The 13,779-nt window shown below is 46.7% G+C and overlaps 1 protein-coding gene across 2 annotated transcripts in view; it reads left to right on the top strand.

The window, feature by feature from the left end:
• The first annotated feature begins 527 nt into the window (after positions 1–527).
• The window catches only part of pbx1b (pre-B-cell leukemia homeobox 1b), a 70,263-nt gene continuing 57,011 nt past the window's right edge, over positions 528–13,779 (top strand). For both annotated transcript variants that reach the window (XM_062556274.1, XM_062556273.1), the window contains exons 1-2: positions 528–1,151; positions 2,533–2,606. In XM_062556274.1, the coding sequence (XP_062412258.1) occupies positions 964–1,151; positions 2,533–2,606 (262 nt within the window). In that variant the 5' untranslated portion in view covers positions 528–963. The remainder of the gene's footprint in view (positions 1,152–2,532; positions 2,607–13,779) is intronic.

Genomic DNA, 13,779 nt, shown 5'->3' with positions numbered 1-13,779 from the left:
AGTTGAAGTTGATTTAAAACGGTGAGTGAATATTTGTCATCATAAAGGCCCCAGCAGCTGAGAGGTGGAGATATCCATTGTCGTTAATCATGTTAAATGCATAATCGTCCTAATAATTCTAACAAATGAATGGGAAAGTCGATTGTTTTGATTAGCAGCTCTAGTACCATAGGATAAGTCTTTTTCTTGGCAACGGTCCGGAACATTAAATGGAGTTCTGTGGAGAAAATGGAGGTCTTCCTTTGGTCAGAGGGGGAGACAAGAGCAGACCTCTTGTTCTCACCACAATTACTTATTTCGGGATCTGGTCCAATCCATCACCTGAGGTGCCACTCCGAAGTGCTTACAACACGATACATCGGATACAGTATTAAAGCTGGTTCCTGCGTCCCACCTTCCCTGTGCCATGATTGACGTTTCATGTGAAGCACTTCAAGGAGGAGCTAAATGGTCTCTATTTCCAATCATGTCGGGTGGGTGGAGTTTGTGCTTCATAGTCTCGCTATGCGCTGCCAGTGCTACACGTAACAAAAGCAAGGGGATGAAACAAGTCGAAATAACCTATATCTAAAGGTCTGAAACCCTCTTCCCTCCGACGCAGCACTGTCTATCGGGTGGAACGGTTGCACACCGGGAACCAGACACCGTTATAACGCGGGAGAAAGCACGCGCCGAAATTACAGTTTCAGCTCCTTGCTCCTCACGCATAGACACAGTGGGTCAAGGCAGTATTTCAGATCAGGTTTCACATTTAGCTCAAGACCAGCTGGGAGAGAGCGAGTCAGAGGGTTTGCCTTTCCCCTAACCGTCTCTTGCTACGGCGAAAACATAAGAGGAGTCAGCAAGGGGAGGATCGGTGTGGACTCAGCATAGCTCCGAAGGAATTTCCGTGCGTATTCTTGTAGTTTACAGGGGAGTAACGCGAGCGAAGCGGCGGTGAGATACAGCATTAATTCGAGCGACATGGACGAGCAGTCCCGGTTGATGCACTCTCACGCGGGAGTAGGGATGACAGGGCACCCCGGCCTGTCTCAGCACATGCAGGAGGGCACCGGAGGATCCGACGGTGACGGAAGAAAACAAGACATTGGAGACATTTTACAGCAAATCATGACCATCACAGATCAAAGTCTGGACGAAGCACAGGCCAGGTGAGATGTCTTAGACGTGTTCTGCATGTTCCAGCACAATTATGTTGGACACTAAATTATAACGAGGAGCTATAATGCTGACATTTTTAAACACTCTCTTTGGTTAAACCGACAACATCCAGAGCTTCTCCGAATGCTATCTAAGGAATATAATAACGCGTTCCAAGCGCGAGAGAATGTACAAGAAAAACAATGGCAAAGAGTAAAAAATACAAAGCAGCTCGTAGTCTACAGCAATGACATTCACTCTTGGCAGTCACTGTAGCCTTCATGTAAACTTTGTCATGTCAAGTGAGTATTCAAACTAGTTGGACAACAGATTGACAGGTTAGATTTTGGTTGTGACTCTGACATTCAATAATATCGGTTATTTGTTAAATAGACATTATTCTTAAGGACTAGCGTTTGAAGATGTCACCTGTTTCTGTCACGACTACTTATTGTGGTGATCAATCTTCTGAACTGGTGAAATAAGTGGTCACAAATTGTCAGGTAACTGCATTTCTTTTGTCCAATGGTCACAACATGATGCCTGAATCACTAGGGAGACGAATTTGCAATAATTATAGGCAGATGTGACAGCTATAGTCTATTACATAGCCCAGCCTCTCCCCCGTCCATTTTCAGTGGACCTGGACACGAAGGAATCTGGATTTATTTATTTTTAACACCGAATCTCAGAAAGTATTTCATTATTATCTGAGTTTATCTTGGCACTGCTGAATAATGTGTCGGTGTGTATCGGGCATAAGAAGTAATTGTCTTGGCCAAAACAATAACCACCTACCACCGCCGTGTGATCAAACAATCAAAATCTTTATTCCAAATAACTCGTTATAAGGCTGCTTTATTGGTTGCTCGGTTGTGGAAAATTACTCTGTACATTTAATAGGCATTGTCAAACGTGTGTACTTTAAAATATGAAATGTACAAATTAATCCAGCAATGTTGCCTGAATGCATAACCTGTAGAATATCCAGATGAGAGACAATCCGACATTTATAATCAGTAAGAATGGCAACTATAGTAATAACTTTGTACACCAATAACTAATAATTCAAATGCAGACCATTAATGACAATTTTACAAGTTTGTAAAAGTTAATAAAGTATTTTAATTTAGAAGCCATAAAAGGGTAAAACAAAGAGAAAGTTTAGTCTTGTGTTACGCTGAGAAGTTTGTTCTTGAAAATTAGTTCCTTCTAACTTGGTGTTACTGATATTTAAGAGCATAAACCATATATGTGTTTATATGAATCATTTTGTTGTGTAGACTACTTGTCAGGCATTTATGCAGGCGCGAAATGCGGTGCTATCTCTGTTGATCTACGGATCACTGCTGCTGAAAAAGAGATGTACAATGGACTTTTATTTTATTTTAGGAAACACGCACTGAACTGTCACCGAATGAAGCCCGCACTCTTCAACGTCTTGTGCGAAATAAAAGAAAAAACAGGTAAACGTTATTTACCTTTTTATGTCATGTGCGTTTTAATTTGAGATGTATATGTTATCGTAATAGATGCGTAATTTTGGTGTCATCTTTCTCACTACCTTACTTTGTTGATAAGGCCTATAGTCTACGCATCCATTTTCAGTTGCTGTGTTTTGGTAAACAGAACTGTAATTCTCAGTGTTTCCATATGCTAGGGTAGGGTATATCCTTTAATTAACCTACTGTACTAAGTTAGGCCTACCGATAAGAAAAGTTTAAATACTTAAAGCTGCTGTGCAATTTTCTGACAGAAATCCATGAAAGTTGGTAGTCAAAAATAAAGACGACACACACACACACACACACACACACACACACACACACACACACACACACACACACACACACACACACACACACACACACACTCCCTCTCTCATTTACTTTTCTGAGTTTCTGAACTGTTTTTTTCTCGGTTCGGTCCATGAAACTACCATCTCAATTCTATTTCTTGGTGACAATTTGGAAGTTTGAATGGCTCTTTGTGGCATTCAGGAATTGCAGAAAAAATTGAAAGACATTTTAGGTTTTTTTTTTTTCAACAGAGCAGCTTCACTTTTCAGCATTTAATTGTTAGCCATCTTTGCCAGCTTGGCTGTCCCTTTCTCTGTGATATGCACTTTTGCTTGTGCATTTTAATTTAGTCCCAATGCCTGCTAGAGGAGAGTGCGCAGCACGCTATTTTATTGGAGGTCCTGATCAATTGCGGAAGCTGTAAAATGCAGGCAGTAAGACTTTTAGGTATTGGAGGGAAATGATGGAAGGCTTTGAGCTAAATTACCAGTTGCACTGTAATGTTTTCTCCTGTGTGTGTGTGTGTGTGTGTGTGTGTGTGTGTGTGTGTGTGTGAAAGCGAATGCGAATGCGTGTGGGCTGTCAAATCCAGAGTATGTATCTCATTTACTTCGCTTGTGTCTCCCCTCTTGTGTTGTGAGAGCGCGTGTCACCGGAATAATTGCACCAAGAGCAGAGACGAGCTGACATTACGCCGTGCGAGGCATAAGTCACCTCCTTGCCTAGCTCCCCCCCTCACCCCCCCACCCCCACCCACCATCACCCCTCCACCTCCACCACCCTCAACCCCCCCTTTTTTCCCGCTTGACATTTTTGAAATTGGCCGTGCTAGAAGTCGGGCGGCGGGGAGCAGTGGCTTGCGTAGTATTTCTGCTTTCATTTTCACCTTTCGGGCCTAGGCGGCTGGCCGACAGTGGCGGCAGACAGAGGAGGCTGCATGGGGATTTTGCAGACCGGTGAGGTATTGAGATGCTATCGCACCCCTTCGGCTTTCGACGCAGCACACGGTTCCAGTGTGTCTCACAGTCATTAGTGCATGAAATAAAAGGGGGGATAGATGGTGGATAAAGAGCGATATCTTTTTCATTATCTGGCGAGCCAGCGAGGAAGGAAGGGAGCGAGCGAGTGAGTGAGTGAGCGAGTGAAGGAGGGAGGGAGCGAGGGAGCGAGGGAAGCAGCTCGAGCCGGAGCTGTAGTGAAGTGAAGGCAGAGCGCAGAGCCATGGGTGGCTAGGATCCCACTGTTTATTTTTCTCTCCTTGTGCGCTACGCTGCCCTTGCATGATGTTTTCATTGAAGTCGAAAACCCCCACCTCAGTCCAGCCCAATGTATAACCCCCCCGCACCCCCCCCCCAACTCACCGCCAGCCCCACTGCCCCATGGAGTTCGCCCTCAATCGGGCTCTGTCTTCAGGAGAGCAGGGGGCCTTTTCAGGCCTGTTGGCGCGTACTTTCGCTGCCCCCCCCCACACCCTCTTCTCTGTCTCCCGCTCTCTCTCTTTTTTTGTGTGTTGTTGTCTAGCCTGGGATTTTTTGGAGGTGGGAGTTACAGTTATGCATGGTGTGTTACTCCCTGGCAGTTTGGAGGGTTCATCCAGAGTTCGAGTCCACATGAAGCTCACAGTGACACCGACCTCTTCCTGGCTGTTGGCCCCTTTTTTCTTCCCTCCCCTTTTGAAAGAGCCCAGAGAAACCTACAAGCTTTCCAGGGCTTACTCTCTCTCTCTCTCTCTCTGTGTGTGTGTGTGTATATATATATATCATTGTACTCCCGTGTAGAGACCATAGGGTAGGCTGGATGAAGGTGCTCTCCCTGAGTGGACGAGAGCCCCGAGATCCTGGGCTTTTTCGCTGCTGTGCTGGATTTTGGCTTTTGTTTGTTTTGTCATCACCGTGGTGAGCTGTGGCTGTTTGGTTTGGCTGCTATCAGCGGAGCTGGATGAAAAAGTCTTCTGGGGAATCCCTGACCCCCCCCCCCCCCTCCCCTCACCCCCACCCACACTGCCCTTCAAGCACACACACATACACACACACACACACACACACACACACACACACACACACATACAGACACACACTCGCTCTACATCCCCAAACACACCCCTCCTCCTTCCCTTCTCCTTGTCCCACAACCACCGTCGACACTCTGTTCTTCAGCGGGTTTTGTTTTAATAGGGTGGCTATGTGCCTTCTGTTGTTTGGGTTCTCAGGCCTGTCATCACCACTGGGCTCCCAGCGTATCCGAGGGGATCAAGTCTCCGTTTAGGAGCCGTGATTGATGGGCTAGAGGAAAGTGATGTCCCGACGATTTAAAAAAAAAAAAAGAAACGCAAGACGATTTTAGTTACAATATATTAACGTTTGTGTCCGACTACTTCAAGTGTGTAGTTTGATACACATTTATACATTTCAACTGCCTTCACCTGCTCATGTGCTGCAAAGTTTTTTTCTGTGTGAGAAGCACATTTCAAGAAAATGAGCAAATATAACAAATGTCTTTTGGAAAGAGGGGAAAAAAAGAATGTCCATGCACATATTTTCTCTGCAGTCTTTTATGTCTTCGTTTCAATCATAAAACTTCTCGTCTAGGCCTGTTGCCAAGCGCAGTGTACATTAGAGATGGGGGCTGGTGATCTCGCCTGTGACTTAATGGGCTCTGCTCTCCCCCTACACACACACACACACACACACACACAAACACACACACACACACACACACTGCTACTCCCCCATGTCTGGCCATTCCGTCTCCCCACTGTCCTGGTACTGAATGACTCGGGCAACCTGGCAGGAGAAGGGGAAGGGAGTAGGTGTGTGTGTGTGTGTGTGTGTGTGTGTGTGTGTGTGTGTGTGTGTGTATTCTCACGGTGGCGCTGATCAGTGTCGGGGGCTAGTCTGGGACACGGCGGCGGCGGCGCTGGCGCGGAGATGGACTGGTGCTCCACTCGATGTGGCTCTCCTCTCCTCTCCTCTCGTCTCGTCTCCTCTGCGCCGCTCGGCTCCGCGCTCGACGTTGCCAGATGTAACATAAATACGACACGGAGCGCGGCGCGATGGCGCTCTGGAATCTGTCTCGTTTTAGGGCTCTGAATATGTATGAATGCTCCAGACACATTAGCAGGGCTATTTGGGTCCCGTTTTGACAGCACACGCCTCTCTCAGGGGGATCCCAGCGTAGTTGCCGACATTTTGTGCTGTCGAGAAAATTTCTCCAGTGTTTTTTTTTTTTTTTTTTTTTTTTTCCAAGAGTTTTGAATTTCAGATGTCGCACTGTTTGAATGCAAATGAAATGAGTTGGGGGAATTAGGTGAAATTCCATTGTTCCATATTTTATTTATTTTGGCTTTATGTATATACATACAGTATGTGTATATGTATTTGATCTATCTATCTATCTATCTATCTATCTATATGTGTGTGTATATATGGATTTTTATACTTTTATATAAACATGCATTAATATCCCAATTTGAAGAATCCAGAAAGGTTGTTTTCTCATGATATTGTTTAAGTCTGTTATTTAAAGAAAGCACATTAGCATTCACACTGGATTGAAATTACACATTTTTCTTTGCCAAAACCTGCTGTTGAAAATAAACACAAACAGCAGACTTGCTCATACTTATTTATTAGTGTTCTTTAAAATTATGAGAAAAGATGAGGGGAAAAAAAACATGGCTATTCCTTTACCTTTCCACCACATAGATTCCTGTAATGAATTATTGAAGGAGTGCACTGGAGTTGTTCTCATTGTCATGATCAAAAGTCATCCATGCTTTGTGATGCTGGCTGCTCTTGATTCAGTGGTGCTGAGAAGATGTTAATGATGAGCGCTTATGACTTGGAACACTGTTAGTGTCACTGTCATTTAGACGAGCTTTACAGACGATGTAGACTTTTTCAGCAATATTTTAGCCTTTTGCGGATGCCGATGTTTTATTAAACAGAATGCATTAAAGTGGCAGTGTTGTCAGCAAGACCCCTAATTTTTGTTGAATTATTAAACTGTTTGGAAAACCAGGTGCCAGCGATTGGTCTAAAACAAGCAAATGTTGTGCTTTCTGTTTCATAGCCACAAAAAAAATACCCTCCGTAAGAAAGGAAGGAGCCGTTCAAACCAATATAGGCCTTCGCTGTCCTTTTATCGCCAATAAACCAGTCAATTTTTAATAGGCTTTGATAAATGGCTGGCCAGCTCTCCTTGGATGCCGGTGGGTCTGTTGCTGTTGCTATCGATTTTGATCTGTATTGCTCCGTGGCGTGTCTGTGTGTGGGGTTGTCATGACGATGCTGTGGCGACGAGCAGGGTCCCCTCCTGTGACCATCTTTATTTGTCATCTCCCCTCGCCCCCCCCCCCCCCTCCCTCGCTGTCCCCAGGGCGCATGACAGCACCTGCAGGATGGAGCGTGGGCGCTGGGCACTGCCTGACCTTTGACCCGGCCCTGTGTGCTTATTCTGGGCTGTATAGAGATCTATAAACAAACACAATGGCGTGCTGGCTGGCTTACGCATACACTCTCCAGAGGAGAGCAGCCCTGAGCTCTGACTCCTCTCCTGAGCAGACTCCTGTGTGTGTGTGTGTGAGTGTGTGTGTGTGTGTGTGCGCGCGCGCGCGTGTGTATGTGTTTTGTTTCTCCCCTTCACTGCTTAGTTTCATTCCTAACATACTTCCTCTCATCCCACAGAAAGGAATGCTACTTTGCCAAATCGTTCTTGCTCTTTCTCTTCTTGCTTTACAGAGAAGTATAGAGGTAGGGAGTTTAAATGTCTGCGCGTAGATTGTTGCTCCTGAAGTTCAAAATTAAACCTCGATTTTCCATAGCTATTCCACTTGGAAAATTCATTTTATGTTTTAATGTTGTGTCATCTGTATAAATCTAACTTGCAGCATTCCTATGAAATGTAATACAGGTAGTACCTGTAGACTTACATGGCCAGTATAGTCATATTATAGCCCATTTCCACCCTAAAATATAGCCATCTGGGTAGAACATGCTCGCTGTAGGTGAGCTGGGTGAGACGAGCAGTACATCAAATGTGATGATAGCTCAGAACTAAACCTCGCCGCCGCATACCAACTGACACTGCTGCATTATGGGGGGCGTGTGACTAAAGGGCACGAGCGAGGTCGCCTCGTAAAGTCAGCCGTGAAAACAATGGCGGCGTCTTGTCACTGACTGCCATCCCTGGAACACACACACACACACACACACACACACACACACACACACAGACAGACACACACACTCACACAGACACACATAGACATACAAACAGACGCACACACACACACAGACAAACACACACACACACACACACACACACACACACACGCTCACACACTCACACACACACACACACACACACACACACACACATAAGTCGTGTTATTAGATGCACCGCAACACCCCCACTTTCCAAAAATACTCTCAAACAATGCGACCCCTCTGTTTCAGGACTAGGTCATGCTGACTTAGAACTGTGCTAGCAGTAGCAATTTTTTTGAACAATTTTATTTTGGGGGTGGTGGTGGTGTTTGGGGGGGGTGCATTATTTATTCAAAGCACAAAAAGTGACATAACCCTGTCTGTACATGAAAGGAGAGATGCCAAATAGCAGATTTCTCTGTTTGGTTCCCCTTGCGTCAGAGAATTGGGGCATACCAGTCTCAAAGGAGCCTGAACGCTTGGATCTCCGAGCACTTAAGAATGGTGTCACGGCATCCAATTGCCTAATGTAACCGCCAGCTCTGTGACACCACCTTGAACCTTGGCTTTGAAAAAAAAAAGAAAAGGAAAATGCTCGCAGTGCGAAAGGGGACTACTGGGGGATTTACAGCCGTGCTAAGTTGCAGTTGTCATATTAAAGACTTTTCTAATTTTCTAATGGTTCTCACAGCATGGAGCCAGTGTCGAATCTGTTCGTAATTAACTGCTGATGGCCGTTTGCAGAGTTCCTGTCATATGTTTTTATTTACTGACAGCCACTTAAAGAGAACTTTATCTCCATCAAACTCCAGCGGCCAAATCTTTTATATGTTTGAAAAAGCATGTGATGGAGAAAAAGAAAAACATTGTTCACTTTTGAACTTTGAAGTGGGGGTGATGGTGGCGCTGGGTGGGGTTGGATGGTGTTCCAGCTCTCCTGTAAACAAATGTCTCGCCAGATGATATTGAAAAGGAGCTGATTTGGTCATTGTAAACATCTCACAACCGTTATAAATCTAAATCTTATAAACCAATGTCAAATCCCAACAATCCTTCAGCGAAATGCTCGCTAAACACTCTGCACAGACTCGTCGCTTTATTTTTACTCCCCCCCCCACCCACCCCGCACCCCCTTGCAGCCGACCTCAACAAAAGGCCAGTTTTCTGGAGGCATGTGTTTGAATAGTGTATGGTTTCAGGCCCGTGGGGGACGTCCCATTTATAAAAGTGACTAGCGGAGTGATGTAATGTTATTTTTTGAAGGGTGAAAATGGGGTGAGAGGAGAGTGGCAGAGTAAAGATTTGACGCTGGCCAAGTGAGCCCGGGGATCCGATTACAGACGAGGAGGGGGGGGGGGGGGGGGGTGCATTTCGCTCGCCGCTTCCCGCCATGCCGCTGTCGCCGTGGCGACACGTCCGCCCGTGTTGGCCTGTCGGGATGCCTCGACACCTCCGTCTTTTATTTGATTATTTCGTTTATTGCCTGGGATGCCAGTAGCCACAGTGTCTGGGGTCGTACACTCGCTGGCTCTTAAACATCATGTTCCCATCTTGTTTCGCCGGCAACCCTGAAGGCCAGTCAGTGCCTGGAGCTCACTGTAATATCAAGGTATGTATTCTGCATTTCCACATGTAAATATTGTCTCAACTTGGAGTTTTTTTTATAGCATACCATAGGCCCCACAGTGAGGAAAACACATGTCTTTCTTTTTCCTTTCTTGCGTTTTTGTATTTTTTTTTTTTTTTGGCGTTGGAGTATGTTTAGCGGCAAGTTGTGGATGTGTGTGACTGTGCAGAGCCAGGGCTGCTCAGCCTAGACAGTGGATTGTACATGCTGTTTGGTGTTTGGCGGATAGGTCCGGAGAAAGCCTCTGCTGGCTTGGCCCCTCGCGACAAACATGCTGTCCCTGTCTGCCTGTGGCTTGGCAGCGCATGCTAACATGCTAACATGCCTTTGTCTTCGCTTTATCTCTCCGCTTCCTTGCTGATACAGCACTCCTCCGAGGAGACAATGGAGAGACAGAGAGACAGCAAGAGAGGGAGAGAGAGAGAGAGGGAGAGAGAGAGAGAGAGAGGAGGGGGAGAGCGAGAGAGGGAAAGAGAGAGCAAGAGAGAGAAGGAGGGGGGCTGAAGGAAAGCGAAGCCAGGCACCCCTGCTGGTGCACAATCTCTGTGCTTGATTGTTCCTCTGTATGGAGCTCCACAGCGCGAGTCGGTGTGCAATAAAATAGCTTAAATGAGCACTGGGAAAAAAATACACAGTTTATATAATCTGAGGAAGTTTGGAGGTTCTACACTTTTTTTTCATTTAGCATAAGTGCAATTAGGAATCCATTTGACAGGCGTCAACGAGATGGATTCCAGGAGTGACATAATGCATTTAGTGTTTTGTTATCACCGAGCCTACACCAGAGCACAATTATGTTGCCTTATAAATTATGCAAATTGTCAGTGGCCTAATTGAGACGTGTTAATCATATTAAGAGGCTTAATTACAGAAATTTAACTGTGATGCTGTTTGGTAATTAAGTATGACATCAAGTTTGCGGTGGAATTGATACAGCTGCTCAGTGCGTTTTTAAACGTATGAATGGAGCCTGCATTGTTTCCTCTGGCTCATGGATTTAACAATTTGAGGAAGTGTCTGTGTGTGTGTGTTTGTGTATGTGTGTGTGGGAGGACGTGAGATGGACAATGACAGACAAAAGATGGCGAGGCAAAGAGAGAGGTTCCCCTTAAGCTGGGAAAGTGAGCAGGGATAGAGCTCTATTTCTCCCCTCTCTGTATTTGCAGCAATATAAAAACATCATTTTAGCCTCATACAGCACCTCTGGAAGACTATGATATGATATGTGTTATCTCTTCCAACACTGTAGATATATTATTGCAAACTTATTTTCTTTGTCAGATCGCTCGTATTGCAAAATAAAACGCTTTGGGGGGGGTTAATGTCCTGACGCCTATCTTGATGAGAATGACTTTACAGCCACTGTTGTTATTTGCTTGCGCTGTTGTTGTCAGCGTTGGTGGTGGTGGTGGTGGTGTTGTTATCTGTGGTCGTGGCTGGCCCTGAGTCAGTGGCGGCGACGTCACATATTAGCAGGCTCAGCGTTCAGCGCCAGTGCCGAGGACGCTGGGTAGATTTTTATCGCGGCCGCTGCCTTGTTTTTTGGGCTCCCTTCCCATAAATCTCGGGCGGGCAGCCCCTCGCCTTACACGCGCCCCCCTGTTGGCCGCATGCTGCAGACTCAGCCCTCCACCCTCCTCCCCTCCTACCCTCCCTCCCTCCACCCGCACCACCCTTCCTGACTGTCAGTTCCCTTAATGCGCTAAGAATTTAATCAAATCGGCAAGAATTTTAATGCACGTTGCCGTTATGTTTTGAACATGCGGCACCCCTTTCTCTCTCTCTCTCTTTCTCTTTCTCTCTCTGTCTGTCTAGTCTCTCTCTCCCTTTCGCTCTCTCTCTCTGTCTCTCTCTGGCCGATGCGGTTGCCATACCAACCCCCTTTAGGAGTTAATTTGCCTTAATGCAGGGTTGGGAATCTCATTTCCTCCGCACCGCACCGCCGCCGTCCCCAGGCTCCCCACACACACGCACTGTGTTCAGGGGCACAGCCTCCCCGAGCCTTCAGACACCATCGCCACGAGAGAGGGAGAGAGGGAGAGAGGGAGAGAGAGAGAGAGTGAAAAAGAGAGGGAGGAAGAGAGAGGGTAAACAGGAGCGGAGAAAGAGAGAAAGAGAAAGAGGGAGGGATGGAAAGAGTGTGAGAAAGAGGGAGAGAGAGAGAGAGAGGTGGGGGGTGGAGAGGGAGCACATAAGTGAGAGGTAGAGTGAGAAAGACAGCGAACGCGGTAGCGGGAGAGTGAGAGGCCTTTCCTCTGGTAGTGGAAATGACACAAATTAATATACACTACTTAAACCAGACCAAGATTAATGGTTCCCTTTCGCCGCAGCTTAGTCCTACTGTCAGTTGCCGGCTGCTCGTTGGACAAAATCAACACTAATCAACATTTATTCCACTTTTGCCCTGAGCCCAAGAGGGGACTGGCAGGCCCTGGGTGTACCCCACCCCCCCACAACACCCACCATCCTATACCTCACCCACCCCACCCCAAAACCCCCTCCCATCTCCTCCGTTCTCTTCTCTATACCCACTCTCCTCTTCAGCCTCTCCCCTCTCCCTCCCTCCCTCCTCCTCCTCCTCCTCCTCCTCCTCCCCCTCTTCCCCGTCCATCTCGCTACGCTTTTCACCTCTCATCCAGCTCCTCCATACATCACCCTCCTCCTGTGGCCGGGCCCAGTGCAGCGCGGAGCCCCCTCCCATCACACCACATTACAGTCATGATAGATTTTCTCTTTTCATTTGCATCTGATATTTAACACTGTACAGGGCTCACCCTGACACATTCCTCTGTGTGCGTGTGTGTGTGTGTGTGTGTGTGTGTGTGTGTGAGAGAGAGAGAGAGAGAGTGTGCGTGTGTGTGTGTGTGTGATAGAGAGAATGCACGTGCATCTGTGTGTGAGCATTTTTGTTCATAGGTGTATATGCGCACAGATCTTTGTAGGTGTGTTGGTATTTTGTGTGTGTGTGTGTGTGTGTGTGTGTGTGTGTGTGTGCGTGTGTGTGTGTGTGTGTGTCTGCTGTGTACCTACAGTGCTGTGTGAATCTTTATATGTCCCATCAGTTTGCTGGCTCCAGGCACATTAACAGGAACAAGATTTGTGCGGTGTGTCAGGACAAGTGTGTGTGTGTGTGTGTGTTATGTTCACGCTTTGTAAGGGACCTTCCCTGAAAGCGGCCTTGGTTCTTTGTTGTTCGCCATTACCGAAGGTGTGTGTGTGCGCGCGCTCTTGTGTGTGTGTGTGTGTGTGTGTGTGTGTGTGTGTGTGTGTGTGTGTGTGAAAGCCCTTCTGTCTCAACACGGCTGGAACAGAAGGGCCTTTGGAGAAAAAGCACAAGGCAAGCAGCATTGAGCACCTGGTTGCTGGAGGATAATGACACGAAGGGAGGCATCACTGCGTCTAGGTTTTGATGCTCTCCTCTCCTCTCCTCTCCTCTCCTCTTCTCTCCTCTCCTCACACCGTGCATATTTCCAGCTCTGCACAAGCCATGCCTGCTTTCATCCCTTTCACTCCCCTGCTCAGAAAATGAAAGACCCCCCTTTCTTCATCAGCAGCACAATAAGTCATGAGCAAGACAGACGACAAATTAGCCTGTGAAGACGTTATCTGTCTTTAGGGGGACGTCCTCAGGTTAATGCGGAGCAACCTTCATATTTTTAATGGATTGCTATCATGACGCTCATCTTGTTTTATTATAACAGAAACACATGCCAGGGAAACAGAACTATTATCGTCGTCGTCCTCGGCCAACCTGCTTGTGTTCGCCTGGCGCAGGTATGAGTCTGACAGCAGCAGGGTTGGATATATTCGGTCCCAGTGGCTTGTTAGACCCTCCTCCCCCTCGGAGACCAGAGAAATGTCACAATTCCCCTCTCTCGGCTAAGAATCGTTGGGCTATGCAAATCGTTCATAATTAGACATGCTAATATATGGCGGTAATAAGCCGCTGTTTCTCATTATGTCTCCTCATCTCCCCATCGCCAGCCGAGGAGAAATGTGCCGACTT

Source organism: Sardina pilchardus, chromosome 15 (assembly GCF_963854185.1).
Source record: "Sardina pilchardus chromosome 15, fSarPil1.1, whole genome shotgun sequence".
In the NCBI taxonomy this organism is placed as follows: Eukaryota; Metazoa; Chordata; class Actinopteri; order Clupeiformes; family Clupeidae; genus Sardina; species Sardina pilchardus.
This window is presented reverse-complemented; position numbering and strand designations above follow the sequence as displayed.